General features: G+C 52.4%; 1 protein-coding gene across 9 annotated transcripts in view; it reads left to right on the forward strand.

The window, feature by feature from the left end:
* The window catches only part of AFDN (afadin, adherens junction formation factor), a 217,466-nt gene that overhangs the window by 89,106 nt on the left and 108,638 nt on the right, over nt 1-19,722 (forward strand). For 6 of the 9 annotated variants that reach the window (XM_061574668.1, XM_061574662.1, XM_061574667.1 and 3 more), the window contains 10 exons: nt 583-740; nt 1,696-1,816; nt 3,422-3,661; nt 8,777-8,812; nt 10,613-10,707; nt 12,500-12,774; nt 14,353-14,437; nt 15,184-15,248; nt 18,559-18,620; nt 19,418-19,632. In XM_061574668.1, the coding sequence (XP_061430652.1) occupies nt 583-740; nt 1,696-1,816; nt 3,422-3,661; nt 8,777-8,812; nt 10,613-10,707; nt 12,500-12,774; nt 14,353-14,437; nt 15,184-15,248; nt 18,559-18,620; nt 19,418-19,632 (1,352 nt within the window). The remainder of the gene's footprint in view (nt 1-582; nt 741-1,695; nt 1,817-3,421; nt 3,662-8,776; nt 8,813-10,612; nt 10,708-12,499; nt 12,775-14,352; nt 14,438-15,183; nt 15,249-18,558; nt 18,621-19,417; nt 19,633-19,722) is intronic. The other 3 variants (XM_061574666.1, XM_061574670.1, XM_061574663.1) reach the window with 2 other exon arrangements.

Consider the following 19,722-nt stretch of genomic DNA (forward strand, 5'->3'; position numbering starts at 1 on the left):
AGCACGGTAGTAACAATTCAAAGCATGGGCAATAGTGTTAGCAACATAATAGCAATGCTGCAACATTTGAGCAACACAGTCGTGATGCTGCAACACAAACGGATGCGCAGTGACATTATCAACACGTGAGCAAGGCTGCAACACAGTAGCAACAATTCAACGCATGGGCAATAGTGTTTGGTGAACATCAACATAATAGCAACACTGCAACACCGAAATGCATGAGCAATAACATGAGCAACGCTTCTTTGTCTAGCTATATCCGTGTTTGTGTGTCTGTTGTATGTGTGGATACGGGAGCAGTAATGTAGCTGTTAGCACGCTGCGCTACGAACACGGCGGCCCGAGTTCGATTTCCGCTCACGGCTAACACCAGTGATGATGATTTGAACTGGCCGTGGGCCTCCTAGGTCGACTCGGCCTCAAATGAGGACCTGGTGTGGTATATGAACATCGCCACTAGGCGACCCGGGCGTTGTGCCGACCACCATCGGTTCTGCTACTCACTAACAGCACTTGCCCCAACAGTCTGTTAAGGTTATACGGGGGGGGGGGGGGATCTTTGTCTTTGCGCGTGGGCAGGCGGGATGCTGCGGGTGTTTGCCGACAGCCTCAGGCCGACGATCCCCTACAAGACGCTGCTCGTGTCTCTGTCGGACCCCGCCGAGTTTGTGGTGCGCGAGGTGCTGGATAAGTACGGCCTGGAGCGGGAAGACCCCGCCAACTATTGCCTGGCCAGGGTGAGTGGTTCTTATCGGCCCCCAACGATCCCCAGCAACCCCAGCGGGCCTCAGCGGGCCTCAGCGGGCCTCAGCGGGCTTCAGCGGCCCAGGTTGCACGCCAAAATGTCCTTCCACCTCTCCCCCCGCACCTCTGATTTAACGTGGTTGGCTGCATACGGTGCGAAAGAAGTTTTACGTGTGTAGTTTTATTCATGTATATTATTGTAAGTGATTTCTTTACCTTCTTGGTTCTTTCGGTAAAGTCCCGTAGTAGGGAAGTAATAAAATAATAAAAATAAAACATAAAATACAATTTTCACGACGTTTCGGCCACAACGCAAGCAGCCGTCCTCAGGCGAAGAACAGGTCTGTCGGAAAGACAGCGTCTGAATGAACACCACCAGGCTTGGAAGCGTATATCTAAGCTGGGTTGGAGGGGGAAGAGCGCCTTGACAAATGAATTTACCTTTCGATTTAAAGCTTTCGTGACTGCAGGGATTCATCTTCTTGGTTCTTTCGTTAAAGTCACGTAGAAGGGAAGTAATAAAATAATAAAAATAAAACATAATAAAATAATTCTCATGACCTGAGGACGGCTGCTTGCGTTGTGGCCGAAACGTCGTGAGAATTATTTTATTATGTTTTATTTTCATTATTTTATTACTTCCCTTCTACGTGACTTTACCGAAAGAACCAAGAAGATTAATTTACCTTTCCTATACTTTGCACCCGTATCGTGTTTTTGTATTTTTTAGTTGTCCTAAAGTTCTCACCCTCCCCCCACCCCCCCCTTCCTCCTCCAATCCAAACAAAGTGTTCTGATTCTGACACACAGGCGCTTGCCCATGTTCGCTCGCTGGCGCTTTCGTGTCGCCCGTTCGTTGCCGCTCGCCGGCGAGAGCTCGTTGGGTACGGACCGCCCCAACTTTGTTGTTGTCGTTTTTTTTGTTTCTCCGTTCGTCCACCGCTGCAGCTGGTGCTGCCGCCCGACAGCGACATGATGGAGGAGGCGGTGCGACGCGAAGGCCTGGAAACGGCGCTAGACGACCAGGACTGCCCTCTCAACATCCTGGTGGAGTGGCCCGCTGAGGACGGTGAGGCCGCATTGGGACGACATGCTCAGAGGTTGCAGAAGTTTTGTTTCCCCTGCCGAGTAAAGCCCATTCGTAGCTCTTTTTTTAAATCCCTTTATATTAAGTTTGCTTGCTTGCGTGCTTGCGTGCTTGCGTGCTTGCTTGCTTACGACCGTGCAAATCTTTCGGTCGTTTTTTAACCCACTTCCCGTGATCCAATCGAGCTGACATTTTGCACACAGACTCGTTGTGCGAGACAATTAATGTTCGTGAAAATTTTTTTTCTCCAAAATTTTACACTTTTTAGGAATTTTTTTTTCTATTTAATTACCAATTGCTTAATGGTGGCAGGCAATCATCTGACCCATAGGTGGCAGCCATCTCAAGCCAGAGGACGAGAGGACTCTAGCCGCCCGTTTCAAACACCAATGTGGGCTGAAATAAAACCGATGCCATGCATATAAAGGATTTATAGTGAAAAACTTTGTTTTTACAGGTTAATTTTTAAATCCTTTATATTAAGTTCGCTTGCTTGCGCGCTTACGACCGTGCAAATCTTTCGGTCGTTTTTTAACCCACTTCCCGTGATCCAATCGAGCTGACATTTTGCACACAGACTCGTTGTGCATGACAATTTATTTTCGTGAAAATTTTTTTCCAAAACTTTACACTTTTCAGGAAATAAAATATTAGATTTAATTACCAATTGCTTAATGGTGGCAGGCAATCATCTGACCCATAGGTGGCAGCCATCTCAAGCCAGAGGATGAGAGGACTCTAGCCGCCACGCATATAAAGGATTTATAGTGAAAAACGTTGTTTTTACGGGTTAATTGTTTTCTATTGATGCGCCGACGATGATGATGAGCCAACGATGTGGCTCTCATCGTTATCGTCACGTGGAAATTTAAAGCGGTAGCCAAATGCTATGAACGCGTCATGTTGATTTATAAATGTGGAGGGAAAAACCGGAGGACCTGGAGAAAAGTTCCATGTGACCACGGGGAAAGAGAGAGACACGCAAACTCCAAATATACAGCAGGCATCAGGGAAGGGTTCGAACCCACGACCTCCTGCAACCCAGGCAAGGGAGTTAACATCTCGCCGCCATCACCTCCTCTTCATGGTGTTCATCATCGCGAACACCACAATTACCACCATCAGCACCTTGACCGCAACCACCGTCAACACCACCACCTCGACCACGAGCACCGCCACTACGACCACCATCAACACCACCACGACCACTGCCACGACCACTTTCAACACCAACACCACCATCACCTTCAACACCACCACCACCACCTCGACCACCTTAAACACTACCACCACCTCATCCACGACCACCTTAAACACCACCACCACCTCCACCACAACCACCTTAAACACCACCACCACCTCCACCACGACCACCTTAAACACCACCACCTCGACCACCTTAAACACTACCTCCACCACGACCACCTTAAACACCACCTCCACCACCACGACCACCTTAAACACCACCTCCACCTCCACCACGACCACCTTCACCACCACCACCACGACCACCTTCACCACCACCTCCACCTCCACCTCCTCAATAACCGGCGCGTGCGTGCGTGTGTGCTCGTGCGGCGAGAGCAGGCGTGCTGGTCTTCCAGCTGCGCAAGAAGGAGGACGTGGCGGCGCGACGGAAGAAGCAGCAGCAGCAGCAGCACAAGGGGGTGGTGGGCAAGGCTGCCGGGGAGGGGCAGGAGGAGCGCCGGCGTGGTGGCGGTGGCGGCGGCGACGCAGCCACTGGAGCCGACGCCGGCTCCGGGCACGACGCGTACGGAGCGGCGCCGCCGCCCGACAGGCTCCCGTACCTCGTGGAGCTCAGCCCTGGTACGGCCGGCCGGAGTGTGATGGGGTGGGGGGCTATGGGGGGTGTGACGGGGGGGGGACTGGTGGGGGTTAGGAGAGGCAGGACAAGGGCGGCGACGCCCGTCTCGGATTAATCGTCGATGGTTTTTACACCCCCCCCGTTCCGCGTTTTCGATATCGACGTGCGTGTTTAGAGTATATTTGACTGCCGCTATGAATTTGCATGCGACGACGCCGACGACGAAGATGATGAAACGGCATATTCTTAGGTTTTTTCGGTAAAGTCACGTAGGTAAAAAATTAAAATTAATAAAAAATAAAAATAAAATAAAAATCACGACGTTTCGGAGGCAACACAAGCTTCCGTCTTCAGGTGGAACTGTCACAGCACGATAGCTGTACCACTTGATACAGCTATCGTGCTGTGACGGCTGTACCACTTGATACAGCTATCGTGCTGTGACGGTTCCACCTGAAGACGGAAGCTTGTGTTGCCTCCGAAACGTCGTGATTTTTATTTTATTTTTATTTTTTATTAATTTTGATTTTTTTTTACCTACGTGACTTTACCGAAAAAACCTAAGAATATGAATCCTTGCAGTCACGAAAGGTCGCTTACGAGGCTCCCCTAACTAGTGGCGCTTGGCCCAGCTACGGCCGGGTGGTGGGGTGTCAGGGGGTGGCGGTGGGAAGGGCTCGGGGGACGATGGGGGGGGGGGACTGGTGGCGTGGGGTGGATCAGAGGTCGCAACCGGGTACCGGATACCCGTACCCTACCCTATACCCGGCTACCCATACCCGGCCGGGTACGGGCAGCCGTTTGCGACCCTGGTGCGGCCAGGTACGGGTAAAGAATCAAAACCCGTTTGCGACCTCTGGGGTGGATAGGCAGTACGGCCTGTTCTCGTACAACGCGGCGGTAGTTGCTTTCCTGAAGAACAGTCGCTATTTTTATTATTTTATTGTTTCCCTTCTACGTGACTTTACCGAAAGAACCAAGAAGATGAATCCCTGCAGCCACGAAAGCTTTAAATCGAAAAATACCAAAGTCTATTTTTATGCTTTTTGCATTGTGTACACAGACCGAGCAAAAAAACAGACGCGCGTGGGTAGCATCTAGAAGCACCTATGAAGGCCGGCATGGCACACGAGGGGGGTGGGTGGCCAGCTCCACGCCCAGCCGCTTTTGTCTCTCCACCAGCGATATTTGCGCATTGCACCAGGTACTCGTTTGAGGCCGAGTCGACCTAGGGGAGGCCCAGGACTGGTTCAAATATAATCGTCACTGGTGTTGGCCGTGGGGCGGGAATCGAACTTTGGGTTCGTAATGCAGCGCGCTGACCGCTACACCACCATGTACACGCACACAAATACAAAGATCCCCCGTATAGCCTTAACAGACTGTTGGGGCAAGTTCTGTTCGCGAGGAGCTATTAAGGCCGGCACGGCACACGAGGGGGTAGGTGGGTGGCCAGCACCACGCCCGACCGCCTTTGTCTCCCCAGCGGCGATGTTTTTAAACACACCACACGGGGTGCGTGCGCGCGTGCACGCACGCACGCACCAGCACTCTGTGTTTGTGCTTGCTGGGAGGAGCTTGACAGGAGCTGGCGTCGCCGTGAGACGCGCCGGGGGGCCCGGGCGCTCGCGGTTTTCCCAGCAAAGAAAATCTGTTTCCTACAATTCACCGGTTTCCTGGCAGCCCCCACTGGAGGGGGGGAGGGGGGGGATTTGGGCGCTGAGACCACATGCTACCCCCCCCCCCCCCCCCGCCGAACCGTCACGGACCTCGGCACGCAACAAATGGCAATCCTCTCTTTCTCTCCCCCCCCCCCCCTTGCCCTCACCGCGCGGCATTAAGCAGGGTGGCACCCTGCTTAATGCACCCTGGTAAATACCAGAGACAAAGTTTCCCCCCGTGTATAGCCTCTGCGAAGACCGGCGCGGCTCACGAGGGGGTGGGTGGTCAGCGGCACGCCCGGCCGCCTTTGTCTCCCTCGTGGCGATGTTTACACGTTACCACAGGGGCCACCCTGATCAACACCGGACTAGACGCTGGCACGTTTGTGTGTCAGCGTCGCTGTCCAAATTTGACAAACTACCCACCGCAAATGATTCAGTTGGGTTAGCCACCAAAGCAACATCACCCCCGACTGTTTCACACGAGCTCATGTCATCTGTCGTGTACGACCTCTCCCTCGTTAGTCTCGACCGGTGGCACCACGTTGGCTAGGAGATGTTAACTCCCTCGCCTGGTACACAGGAAGTCGTGGGTTCGATCCCCACCCTGACACCTGTTGTATATTTGGAGTTTGCGTGTCTCTCCCTTTCATCATCATCACGATGGCAAGGAGATGTTAACTACCTCGCATGGTATACAGGAGGGTCGTGGGTTTAGTCCCGACCCTGACGCCCGCTGTGTATTCGCATTTTACTCTGCGTGCGCGCGGCAGTGCATCGTATCTCGCCAAACTTTATCGTCACATTATCAATTGTGAAAATGTTTTCGCTTAACGCGACACCGTTCAGGACCGCATTCATATACCTGCGAGCGCGTTGAACGAGGACTCGCTGTCAAGGCCTGGGCCCCTTTCCTGTGTAACACGAGAGGGACGCACGCCGCTCGTTTGTCTCCCCGCTTTGTTTGCTTGCGTCTCGGGGGGGCGGCGTGGTGGGTTGCCTCGATGGGATGCGCCGTTAGTAGCCTAACGACGCCTTAATGGGCTCTGCCCCTTCGTGTGACGACTTGTGGCGTGCGCCATCGTTGTGAGCGTCCGCGTGCCTCCCGATGTCCCTGTGCTATGTGCTGTGTACGGTGTCTGTACTACGTTGCATGTACGTGCGTGAGCGCGCGCGTTGGGGCGAAACGAGTCTGCAAAATGTTTGTTGTGTGCTTGTCCTCTGCGTGCGAGCATTACGTTGTTTGTGTAATGTTACGCGGTCTTATCGTGTGATATTTGTAATGCGGTGTTATGTACGGTGTGTTGTATCGTGCAGTGTATGACATTTGTATTGTACGTGATGTGCTTTGTTGCGTATGACATTTGTACCGCGTGTTGTCTTGTGTGTTGTGACTTGGCGTGTGTGGTGGCAAGATGTTAACTACCTCGCCTGGTGTACAGGAGGTCGTGGGTTCAATCACGACCCTTGACGCCTGCTGCTGAAAATTTGGAGTTTTAATATTCTCCCTGTGGTCGCGTGGATTTTTCTCTGGGTCCTCTGGATTTCCCTTTCACATTTAGAATCAACATCTGTTCATGAAATTTGGCCGCTATAAATTCCATGCGATAAGCTACTTCGTTGAGCTATCATTTGTGGCCGGTTCACTGCAGTAAAAAAGAGCTGATTAAAAAAAAAATGTAATAGCAAAATAGAAAATAGTTTATAAATAAATTTCGATTTAAAGCTTTCGTGACCTCAGGGATTCATCTTCTTGGTTCTTTCGGTAAAGTCACGTAGAAGGCGTCCTCAGGTGAAGAATTCTTCACCTGAGGACGGCTGCTTGCGTTGTGGCCGAAACGTCGTGAGAATTATTTTATTATGTTTTATTTTTATTATTTTATTACTTCCCTTCTACGTGACTTTACCGAAAGAACCAAGAAGAAGTTTATAAATAGTTGTGACTTCCACGAAGCTCATGGCCCACACTAAACTGCGATCCACTGCACACACCAAGGCTGCAGATGCGGCTACCTGATGCACAAATGGAAAATTAAAAACTCTCCAGTAGTAGCGTGCGACCATGGATCATCAAGAACAGGACCACAGTACGACGGGTAACAAAGCAATTCCCCGAGATCCACAAATACGAAGAAGACATCACGGCAATAAAACTAATTCCGCTGACTCCTGACGCGGTTTTCTGGTCTTGCACATCTGAATGCGAAATTGTGGTTGCTGCTCTGTGTGTGTACGTTCTGTGTATATTGAACGAACTTCCTTCGCACCGGACGTAGCCGACCGTGCTCATCGGGAGTGCATCTACATCGGCCGCCGTGCGTAAGAAAAGGCTCGTGATTTGGTGGCGGATTGGCCTTCACCGCCCCCCTGTGGCTCGTCTGATAATTGCAGTTGCTCGATTTTAATGGCAACCGTCGCCCGCTTGAAATCCGCGACGCGGGGGTGCAAGCGCGTGTGTTGTTGAATGAGTTGCGGTGTGAAGTTCGTCGCGTGTTACGCCCGCGTCTGTGTGTGTGGTGTGTTGCCGCTCGCGTGCGATGACCGTACACGTGCGCGTTTGACGTGTGAAGCGTGTGTTGGTGTCGGGTGTGCGAGTTGTGCGATGCGGCGTGCGTGTGCGTCGTGTCGGTGGTGCGCGTCTTGTCCGTGTGTGCGTCGTGTACATCGTGTACAATTGTGTATGTGTGTCTTGTAGTGTGTGCGTCTTGCACGTTGTGTGTGTGTGTGCATCGTATCCATTGTGTGCGTGTATGCGTTTTGTCTGTTGTGTGTGCATATGCGTTTTGTCTGTTGTGTGTGCATCATGTACATTGTGTGTGTGTGCATCGTATCCGTTGTGTGCGTGTGCATCGTGTCTATCGTGTGTGTGTATGCGTTTTGTCTGTTGTGTGTACATCATGTACATTGTGTGTGCGTCTTGCACGTTGTGTGTGTGTGTGCATCGTATCCGTTGTGTGCATGTGCATCATGTCTATTGTGTGTGTGTATGCGTTTTGTCTGTTGTGTGTGCATCATGTACATTGTGTGTGCGTCTTGCACGTTGTGTGTGTGTGTGCATCGTATCCGTTGTGTGCGTGTGCATCATGTCTATTGTGTGTGTGTATGCGTTTTGTCTGTTGTGTGTGCATCATGTACATTGTGTGTGTGTGCGTCTTGCATGTTGTGTGTGTGTGTGTGTGCATCGTATCCGTTGTGTGCGTGTGCATCATGTCTATTGTGTGTGTATGCGTTTTGTCTGTTGTGTGTGCATCATGTACATTGTGTGTGTGCGTCTTGCGCGCATGCCGATCACGACGGGTGTTCGTTCCCCACTTCGCGCACTCCACCTCCGCGCTGCGCGTGATGTCCCCCCGCGGCTCTTTCGTGTCTCTCGTGTCTCTCGTGTCTCTCGTGCCGCGTGCTGTCTTCTTCGTGTCCTCTCGTTAATCTCTCTGCTGCTGCTGCTGGACACGGCAGGCGGTCGCCACAGCCACCGCTCTTACAGGACTCCAGGTAACGGCCCCGATGTCCAGACATTGTCCTCATCAGCCATGCTCTCTCCGCTGCTGGAATGAGCCCCCACCACATTTCACCGCCCTATCACTCCCGCACGCTCGCCGTCGGCGTCTGCGTGCTTTCTTTTTTTATACCCCGCGTGATCCCCTTGAGATGGAACGTCTCATTTGTTCAGGGTGTTCCCGGGAAGTCGGTGATCGAAATAAATAACAAAGCTTGCGTCTCGGGCCGGGTACGTTGATGCGCGGGCATTGACGTTCCGAGCTGTATGACGCTCGGTGCTTGCACCACCCCTCCGCCACCGCCCTCACCTCCCGCCACGACCATTCTTCCCGCTCCCCACCAGGTAAAGCTCACTGAGCGATGTAGCTCTATTTCAGAAGCGACCTGGCTGACACAAATGATAGCTTGACGAAATGGGCTCATCATCGTGTGGAAATTTATAGCAGCAGTCTAAATACTGTTGAACGTGCGATGTAGATTCAAAATTTCGATTTAAAGCTTTCGTGACTGCAGGGATTCATCTTCTTGGTTCTTTCGGTAAAGTCACGTAGAAGGGAAGTAATAAAATAAGAAATAATAAGACATAATCAAATAATTCTCACGACGTTTCGGCCACAACACAAGCAGCTGTCCTCAGTTAATGAACAGGTCTGTCGGGAGACAGCGTCTGAATGAAACACCACCAAGCTTGGAGCGTATATTTAAGCTGTGTTGGAAGGGGGGAAGGGCGCCTTGACAAAATAATTTGCATATCAAGAGGAATTAATGCAAATTATTTTGTCAAGGCACTCTTCCCCCCTTCCAACCCAGCTTAAATATACGCTGCAAGCGTGGTGGTGTTTCTTTCAGACGCTGTCTCCCCGACAGACCTGGTCTTCACCTGAGGACGGCTGCTTGCGTTGTGGCCGAAACGTCGTGAGAATTATTTTATTATGTTTTATTTGTATTGTTTTATTACTTCCCTTCTACGTGACTTTACCGAAAGAACCAAGAAGATAGATTCTAAATGTGGAGGGATAAACCCGAGGACCCAGGGGAAATTCCATGCGACCACGGAGAGAAAATGAAAACTCCAAACATACAGGCATAAGGGTCGGCATCGAACCCAAAGATCTTTTAGCTCCATGGGCTTGAACGTAGATATATTTTTTACCTTTCCTTTACTTTGGACCCTGAGAAAAATCCACACGACCATGGAGAGAGAGAGTGAGAGAGACACGTCATTTGTGTACAGGTCGCTTTTGAAAAATAAGTTAATGTCTCATTGGGCTTTGCCTGGTAGGATGGGAATAGTTCAGTTGTATTTGTATGTGTTTGGGTGATTTACCTTTTTTGTACTTTTTATTGTTGTAACGTTCTTACTCCGTGGCCCTACTGGGACATCTGTGGGAAAAAAAAGAGCTTTACATCCCATCGGATTCCCTCCAGTATAAAAATAAGAGATTCCGATCCTGAACCCCAAGACAGAGGTCGCAACCGGGTACCCGATACCCGTACCCTACCCGATACCCGGCTACCTGTACCCAGCCGGGTACGGATACCCGTTTGCGACCCTGGTGCGGCTGGGTACGGGTAGGCCGTGAGTCACTGGTGAGTAACCGTTTGTCACTCATTTCGGGTAGGGTACGGGTACGGGTCGGGTACCCGTACCCGGCCGGGTACGGGTACCTATTTGCGACGCTGGTGCGGCCGGGTACGGGTAAGGAATCAAAACCCGTTTGCGACCTCTGCCCCACGACCTCCCGGCGTGCCGGGCGAGGCATTGAACGTCTCGCCACCGTGTGCCGCGTGCAGACGGCTCGGACTCGCGGGACAAGCCCAAGATGTACCGGCTGCAGCTCAACGTGACGGAGGTTGGCAGCGACACGTCGTCGCCGCAGTTCATCCAGGTGAGAGGGGCTCGCGACGCGTGCGGAGGAAGGGGTCCCTTCCGAGGTCGTCACGGGTTGATTTTTTAAAATCCTTTATATTAAGTTCGCTTGCGTGCTTGCTTGCTTGCTTACGACCGTGCAAACCTTTCGGTCGTTTTTTAACCCACTTCCCGTGATCCAATCGAGTTGACATTTTGCACACAGACTCGTTGTGCGAGACAATTAATGTTCGTGAAATTTTTTTCCAAAATTTTACACTGTTTAGGGAAAACAAATTAAATATTTAATTACCAATTGTTTAATACTGCAGACAATCATCTGACCCATAGGTGGCAGCCATCTCAAGTTAGAGGACGAGAGGACTCTAGCCGCCACGCATATAAAGGATTTATAGTGAAAAACTTTGTTTTTACGGGTTATACTTATTCCCTTCCCGTTCCTGTTTGCTCTGGGGTCCCCCCCCCCCCCCCGTACCGCTGCCTGTACAGTAAGTTCTGTTAGCAGCTTGCCCCACCGCGCCACCCACCACACGGCACCACACAGCTGTCTGGCGCCGGTATCTTGCCCCCTCTACCGCCGCCGTTCTCTGCGCGCGTGTGCGTATGTTGAGGCCGACCGGCGGCGTGTGTGTCACGAGTGCCCATCAACGGCCAAGTCCACTCGGCTCCGCATCCTTCTGGACCACCTATAACGCACACACACGTGGAATAACAGGGTGGTTCACCCCCACCCTCACACCCACCCTCACACCCTCACGCCCACCCTCACACCCTCACTCCCACCCTCACACCCACCCTCACACCCACCCTCACACCCACCCTCACACCCTCACACCCACCCTCACGCCCACCCTCACGCCCACCCTCACACCCTCACTCCCACCCTCACGCCCACCCACCCTCACGCCCACCCTCACACCCACCCTTACACCCACCCTCACTCCCACCCTCACACCCTCCCTCACACCCTCACACCCTCACACCACAGCACCCTCACACCCACCCTCACACCCACCCTCACACCCTCACGCCCACCCTTACACCCACCCTCACGCCCACCCTCACGCCCACCCTCACACCCTCACTCCCACCCTCACACCCACCCACCCTCACACCCTCACACCCACCCTCACGCCCACCCTCACACCCACCCTCACACCCTCACACCCTCACACCCACCCTCACGCCCACCCTCACACCCACCCTCACACCCTCACACCCACCCTCACACCCTCACTCCCACCCTCACACCCACCCACCCTCACACCCTCACACCCACCCTCACACCCACCCTCACACCCACCCTCACGCCCACCCTCACACCCACCCTCACACCCTCACACCCTCACACCCACCCTCACACCCTCACTCCCACCCTCACACCCACCCACCCTCACACCCTCACACCCACCCTCACACCCACCCTCACTCCCACCCTCACACCCACCCTCACACCCTCACACCCTCACACCCACCCTCACACCCACCCTCACGCCCACCCACCCTCACGCCCACCCTCACCCTCACACCCACACTCACACCCTCACTCCCACCCTCACACCCCACCCTCACACCCCCTCACACCCACCCTCACACCCACCCTCACACCCACCCTCACACCCACCCTCACACCCACCCTCACACCCACCCTCACGCCCACCCTCACACCCACCCTCACGCCCACCCACCCTCACACCCACCCTCACACCCACCCTCACACCCACCCTCACGCCCACCCACCCTCACACCCACCCTCCCACCCTCACACCCACCCTCACACCCACCCTCACACCCACCCTCACGCCGCACAGCTGTTTGGCGCCGGCATCCAGCCGCAGCACTGCGTGGTCACCAACATGGAGGGCGTGGTGACGGTGACGCCGAGCAGCGTGGAGGCCGACACCTTCGTGCAGGGACGCCGCATCTCGGAGACCACCATGCTGCGCAGCGGCTGCACCCTGCGCTTCGGCCGCGCCAGCGTCTTCAAGTTCGTGGACCCCGGCCACGAGCCGCCCGGAGTCTCCTCCGGCGGAGTCCGCCGTGCGGCCGAGGGGGAGACGGAGCCGGCGCGCGCCACCGCCAGGAGGTGAGGCCGTCCGTGACAACCCCCCCCACCCCGTGTCGCCGTGATGAGCCGCCACTTGGTTGAGCCGCTATAGTTTGTGGTGGCCGGGTCGCTTGTGAAGAAGAGATGCATTGTAGGTCAGTCGTGTGCCCCTCTTTACCTGGGAAGATAATAAATAAATAGTTGATAGTTTTATTTGTTGTGGTCGGACGTCGATCGTTGGCTCGCGTGGCTTGAGTTCAGGATGCTGGTACGCAGGAGGTCGTGGGTTCAATCCCGACCCTTGACGCCTGCTGCTGTATATTTGGAGTTTTAATATTCTCCCCGAAGTTGGCGTTAGGGTGGCTAGGAGATGTTAACTACCTCGCCTGGTATACAGGTGGTCGGAGGTTTGATCCCGACCCTGACGCCTGCTGCTGTATATTTGGAGTTTGCGTGTCTCTCATCATCATCATCACGGTGGCTAGGAGATGTTAACTACCTCGCCTGGTGTGCAGGAGGTCGTGGGTTCAATCCCGACCCTGACGCCTGCTGCTGTATATTTGGAGTTTGCGTGTCTCCCCGCAGTTGCGTGGATTTCACTCGGGGTCCTCCGGTTTTTCCCTTGACCATTAATCAACCAACGTGCGTGTAGAGTATTTGGCTGCTGCTATAAATGCCCACACGATGATAAGCCGCTTCTTCGAGCTATCATTTGTGAAAGCCAGCTCTCTGTAGGCCTTGCCTGGTAAGTAAACAAACGGTGGCTATTAGGAGCAACTTATGAAGGCCCGCACGGCACATGAGGGGTTGATGTGGCCATTTACCACGGCTGTCCGCCTCTGCCTGAGGTTTATAACCAGGTCTCAGCCCAGTCATCATGTCTGTGTGTACGAATGACTGTGTGGTGTCTGTGACTGTGTGTGTCTACGTGTATTTATGTGGGGGTGGGGAGCGGTAGTGTCGCGGTCAGCGCGCTGCGCTACGAACCCGGCGATCCGGGTTCGACTCCCGCTCACGACCAACAACAGTGACGATTATCTGAACTGGTCCTGGGCCTCCCCTAGGTCGACTCAGCCTCAAATGAGTACACGGTGTAAAAACATCGCCACTGGAGAGACAGAGGCGGTCGGGCGTGGTGCTTGGCCACCCACCCCCTCGTGTACCGTTCCGGACTTCATAGGTGCTCGCTAACAGCACTTGCCCCTACAGTCTGTTAAGGCTATATGGGGGATCTTTATTATGTGGGGAGCGGTCGTGTAGAGGTAAGCGCGCTGCGGTATGAACCCAGCCACCCGAGTTCGATTCCTGCTCATGGCTAGCACCATTGATGAATATCTGAACCTGTCCTAGGCCTACCCTAGGTCGACTCAGCACCAAATGAGTAGCTGGTGTGATGTGTAGACATCACCACTGGGGAGACAAAGGCGGCCGGGCGTGGTTCTGGCCAAGCCACCCCCTCGTGTACCATTCCGGCCTCCATAGGTGCTCGCTTAACAGCACTTGCCCCTACAGTCTGTTAAAGGCTATACGGGGTATATTTGCCTTTGTGTTCATGTGAATGACTTTGTGTTTGTGTGTCTGTGTGTCTCTATTGCGTGTCCTCCCCACTGCGGGCAGCAGTAGTGGGCCCGTGCCCGTGCCGCACGAGACCACGTTTGAGCTCGACGGAGACGTCCACAGCAACTCGGACGCGCACGCCAAGGTGGGTGCACGCGCGCACACACAGGCGAAGGTCCCCCGTATAGCCTGAACAGACTGTAGGGGCAAGTGCTGTTAGCGAGCACCTATGAAGGCCGGCACGGCACACGAGGGGGTGGGTGGCCAGCACCACGCCCGGCCGCCTTTGTCTCCCCAGTGGCGATGTTTACACACCGCACTAGGTACTCATTTGAGGCTGTGTCGACCTAGGGGAGAGGCCCAGGACGGGATCACGGGATCAGATAATCGTCATCGGTGTTGGTGGCCGCATGCGGGAACCGAACTTGGGTCGCCGGTTTCGTAGCGCAGCGTAGCGCTAACCGCTACGCTCGGTGGTGGAGCTGTGGCGATACTCACGCCTCGCAGACAAAAAGCCCCCTGGGTTTGATGCCCGACTTGGTCACCCCTTGCCGGGTGGAGTTTCTATTCTCTCCGCCGGTTCTGCACGGGCTCCCCTCCCAAGATTCACCGGATTACTTCTATTGATGAACAAAAGAAAGTAAAGTACGATGCGACTGCTGGTGGGCCAAATATCACGCTGCTGGAAAATCACCCGCAAATGTGGATTAGACGTAGTCGCGACTTGGCCCCGCGCTGCCGCCAGGCCCTGGCAAGACCCTCCTGATAAAACGTGAAAAAATATTCGGCCTCGGTGAGGCTTTCCCTGGGTAAACTGTCGGAATTTTTACATTAAAATAATGATAACAACATCTGCACAATTCATTGTGTGTGCGCGTGTCTTTGTTGCAGCGTCAGGCCGATGGGAGGTCTGCGATGCGACCGGACAGAGTGGAATTTACCAAGTCAGAGTTACGGTGAGAGCCCTTTGGAGAAGCACACAGACAAAGGTCCCCCGTGTAGCCTTAACAGACTGTCGGGGCAAGTGCTGTTAGTGAGCAGCACCTATGAAGGCACGACACAAGAAAGGGTGTTGGTGGCAAGCACCACGCACGGCCGCCTCTTGTCTCCCTAGGTGTCGATGTTTCTCATTTGAGGCCGAGTCGACCTAGGGGAGGCCCAGGACCGGTTCAGATAATTGTCACCGATGTTGGTGGCCGTAAGCAGGAATCAAACTCGGTTTGCAGAGTTCTGTAGTGCAGCGCGCTAACAGTTGCTCGCTCACACACACGCACACCTAAGCGTGCATTCAATTGTACATAATAAAAAACAGGGCGATAGCATTCGCGCATACCCACACCATCAAAGACACAGATCCCACATACGACCATTCACAAACTTTGAGTTGTGCGCCTTTTGGCGTCATCTGGTCCAACCCATGTGAGACTAGGCTCTAAGGAAAGCTGTCTCGGGTGTGGACCAATCAACATCAAGGACAGTGCACATTATCAGAGTTATGTTTTTTGCTTGCATTATGACTGCAGGTATTGTGGTCTATGCAAACATGAGTCCTTGTAAAAAAGGTGTCAGTTTTGTTGCCAGATAGAAGGGTAAAAAACAATTATCATATTTTTTTACTGGCATATGAGGTTCCAATGGTGTAAATGCTTTACCCTGAGCTCTCATACTCTGATGGTACATTGTCTTTGAGTTGTGCGCCTTTTGGCGTCATCTGGTCCAACACCATGTGAGACTAGGCTCTAAAGAAAGCTGTCTCGGGTGTGGACCAATCAACATCAAGGACAGTGCATACATTATCAGAGTTGTGTTTTTTGCTTGCATTATGACTGCAGGTATTGTGGTCTATGCAAACATGAGTCCTTGTAAAAAAGGTGTCAGTTTTGTTGCCAGATAGAAGGGTAAAAAAACAATTATCATATTTTTTTACTGGCATATGAGGTTCCAATGGTGTAAATGCTTTACCCTGAGCTCTCATACTCTGATGGTGCATTGTCTTTGAGTTGTGCGCCTTTTGGCGTCATCTGGTCCAACACCATGTGAGACTAGGCTCTAAGAAAAGCTGTCTCGGGTGTGGACCAATCAACATCAAGGACAGTGCATTACATTATCAGAGTTATGTTTTTTGCTTGCATTATGACTGCAGGTATTGTGGTCTATGCAAACATGACTCCTTGTAAAAAAGGTGTCAGGTTTGTTGCCAGATAGAAGGGTAAAAAAACAATTATCATATTTTTTTACTGGCATATGAGGTTCCAATGGTGTAAATGCTTTACCCTGAGCTCTCATACTCTGATGGTGCATTGTCTTTGAGTTGTGCGCCTTTTGGAGTCATCTGGTCCAACCCATGTGAGACTAGGCTCTAAGGAAAGCTGTCTCGGGTGTGGACCAATCAACATCAAGGACAGTGCATACATTATCAGAGTTTTGTTTTTTGCTTGCATTATGACTGCAGGTATTGTGGTCTATGCAAACATGACTCCTTGTAAAAAAGGTGTCAGGTTTGTTGCCAGATAGAAGGGTAAAAAAACAATTATCATATTTTTTTACTGGCATATGAGGTTCCAATGGTGTAAATGCTTTACCCTGAGCTCTCATACTCTGATGGTGCATTGTCTTTGAGTTGTGCGCCTTTTGGCGTCATCTGGTCCAACACCATGTGAGACTAGGCTCTAAAGAAAGCTGTCTCGGGTGTGGACCAATCAACATCAAGGACAGTGCATACATTATCAGAGTTGTGTTTTTTGCTTGCATTATGACTGCAGGTATTGTGGTCTATGCAAACATGAGTCCTTGTAAAAAAGGTGTCAGTTTTGTTGCCAGATAGAAGGGTAAAAAAACAATTATCATATTTTTTTACTGGCATATGAGGTTCCAATGGTGTAAATGCTTTACCCTGAGCTCTCATACTCTGATGGTGCATTGTCTTTGAGTTGTGCGCCTTTTGGCGTCATCTGATCCAACACCATGTGAGACTAGGCTCTAAAGAAAGCTGTCTCGGGTGTGGACCAATCAACATCAAGGACAGTGCATACATTATCAGAGTTGTGTTTTTTGCTTGCATTATGACTGCAGGTATTGTGGTCTATGCAAACATGAGTCCTTGTAAAAAAGGTGTCAGTTTTGTTGCCAGATAGAAGGGTAAAAAAACAATTATCATATTTTTTTACTGGCATATGAGGTTCCAATGGTGTAAATGCTTTACCCTGAGCTCTCATACTCTGATGGTGCATTGTCTTTGAGTTGTGCGCCTTTTGGCGTCATCTGGTCCAACACCATGTGAGACTAGGCTCTAAGAAAAGCTGTCTCGGGTGTGGACCAATCAACATCAAAGACAGTGCACATTATCAGAGTTATGTTTTTTGTTTGCATTATGACTGCAGGTATTGTGGTCTATGCAAACATGAGTCCTTGTAAAAAAGGTGTCAGGTTTGTTGCCAGATAGAAGGGTAAAAAAACAATTATCATTCACAAACTGTTGGGGGAAAAGTGCCGTTGGCGAGTAGCGCACCCAATGAAGGCCAGGTACGAACGCGCCCCCATCGACACTTGCACCGGGGGACGGGAGTCGAACCAGCGACCTCCCGGGTGCCGAGTCCGGCGGTGAGGATGGTACGCTTTGTTTTTTGCGTTAAAGTCACGTAGGTCAAAAAATATTAAAATGAAAACAACTAAATTTCGATTGAAAGCTTTCGTGACTGCAGGGATTCATCTTCTTGGTTCTTTCGGTAAAGTCACGTAGAAGGGAAATAATAAAATAATAAAAATAAAACATAATAAAAAATGTTGCATTTTTATTATTTTATTATTTCCTTTCAAGAAGGGGGAAAAGCTAAATAAAAGCACGAAATTTTTTATTATTTTATTATTTCCCTCCTAGAAGGGAAATAATAAAATAATAAAAATAAAACATGATAGATTTATTTTTTATTTTTATTACTTTATTATTTCCCTTCTACGCGACTTTACCGACAGAACCAATAAGAAAACAACTAAATTAAATCACAAATTAAAGTAATAAAATAAAAAATGAGAACAACTTAATGAAATCGACGTTTCGGAAGCAACACAAGCCTCCGTCTTCAGGTGGAACCGCCACAGCAAAATTGCTGTAGTGAATCAAGAGAGCTGTTTTAGAGAACCGTGATATTATATAGGGTAAGAGAGGGGGGGGGGGAGGAGCCAAGGAGGATGTTGTCTGAGTTAATTGTGTTGTAAGTTTGTGTCGCTGGTGTGACTGTGGGTCGGCGTGTTTTCTGGCGCTTGCAGCGGCCAAGAGAAGCCGTCTCAAATCATCGATCTGCCGGCCACGCTGGAGCTGAGAGAAGGAGGTGAGTGAGTCAACTACGGCGGCCGTGTCGCCGCGTCGCACGCGGCTGCGGCCGTCTGGAACGCGCTCTTATTATAAGCCGCTGGAGCTATGCACTTTTTAGATCCTGACTCCCTCATCGCGGCTAAACAGGAGATTGCCTGGTAAGGTTGCCAGGGTGTGGAGTTGCATGCAGCTGGTTACTTAGAGGCATCCTGAGCCAGGATTTGAACCCGGGCTCTTCTTGGTGCAAGAGTGTCACCACCACCACCACCATCACCGCTGCCGCCACCACCGCTGCCACAACCACTGCCACCACCACCGCTGCCACAACTGCCACCACCACCACACCGCTGCCACCACCACCACTGCCGCCACCACCACCACTGCCACCACCACCGCTGCCACAACTGCCACCACCACCACACCGCTGCCACCACCAGCGCTGCCACAACCACCACCACCGCTGCCACCACCACACGGCTGCCACCACCAGCGCTGCCACAACCACCACCACCGCTGCAGCCACCACCACCGCTGCAGCCACCACCACCACTGCCACCACCACCGCTGCCACAACTGCCACCACCACCACACCGCTGCCACCACCAGCGCTGCCACAACCACCACCACCGCCACCACCACCACACCGCTGCCACCACCAGCGCTGCCACAACCACCACCACCGCTGCAGCCACAACCACCGCCGCCACCGCCTGCGTCACACATGTTAATCGACGCACCCCCCCCCCCATCGTCGTTGCTCCCCCACCCCCCACCCCTACCCCACAACACCTCCTCCTCCTCGACGGCCGACAGCGGAGGAGGCCTTCCTGGCGGGCGTGGTGAACTACACCAACAGCACGACGGCGCACTTCAAGCTGTCGCCCACCTACGCGCTCTACCTGGCGGCGCGCCGCACCCTCGGCAGCCCCAACACCGCCAGCGCCTCCTCCGCCAGCGAGGAGGAGCGTCTCCGTCGCACCGTGTCTCTCGTCAACCGCATGGTCGCCATGATGGAGGCCGTCATCCAGGTCAGCCTGTGCCCACGGGCCGCCAGGGAGTGGGGGAGCGCGTGGGGGGGGGGGTCTCCTCTTGTTCTCGTTGTTGACGTTTTCAGCGTT

Source organism: Lethenteron reissneri, chromosome 56 (assembly GCF_015708825.2).
Source record: "Lethenteron reissneri isolate LAM-NWPU_2019-01 chromosome 56, ASM1570882v1, whole genome shotgun sequence".
Classification (NCBI taxonomy): domain Eukaryota; kingdom Metazoa; phylum Chordata; class Hyperoartia; order Petromyzontiformes; family Petromyzontidae; genus Lethenteron; species Lethenteron reissneri.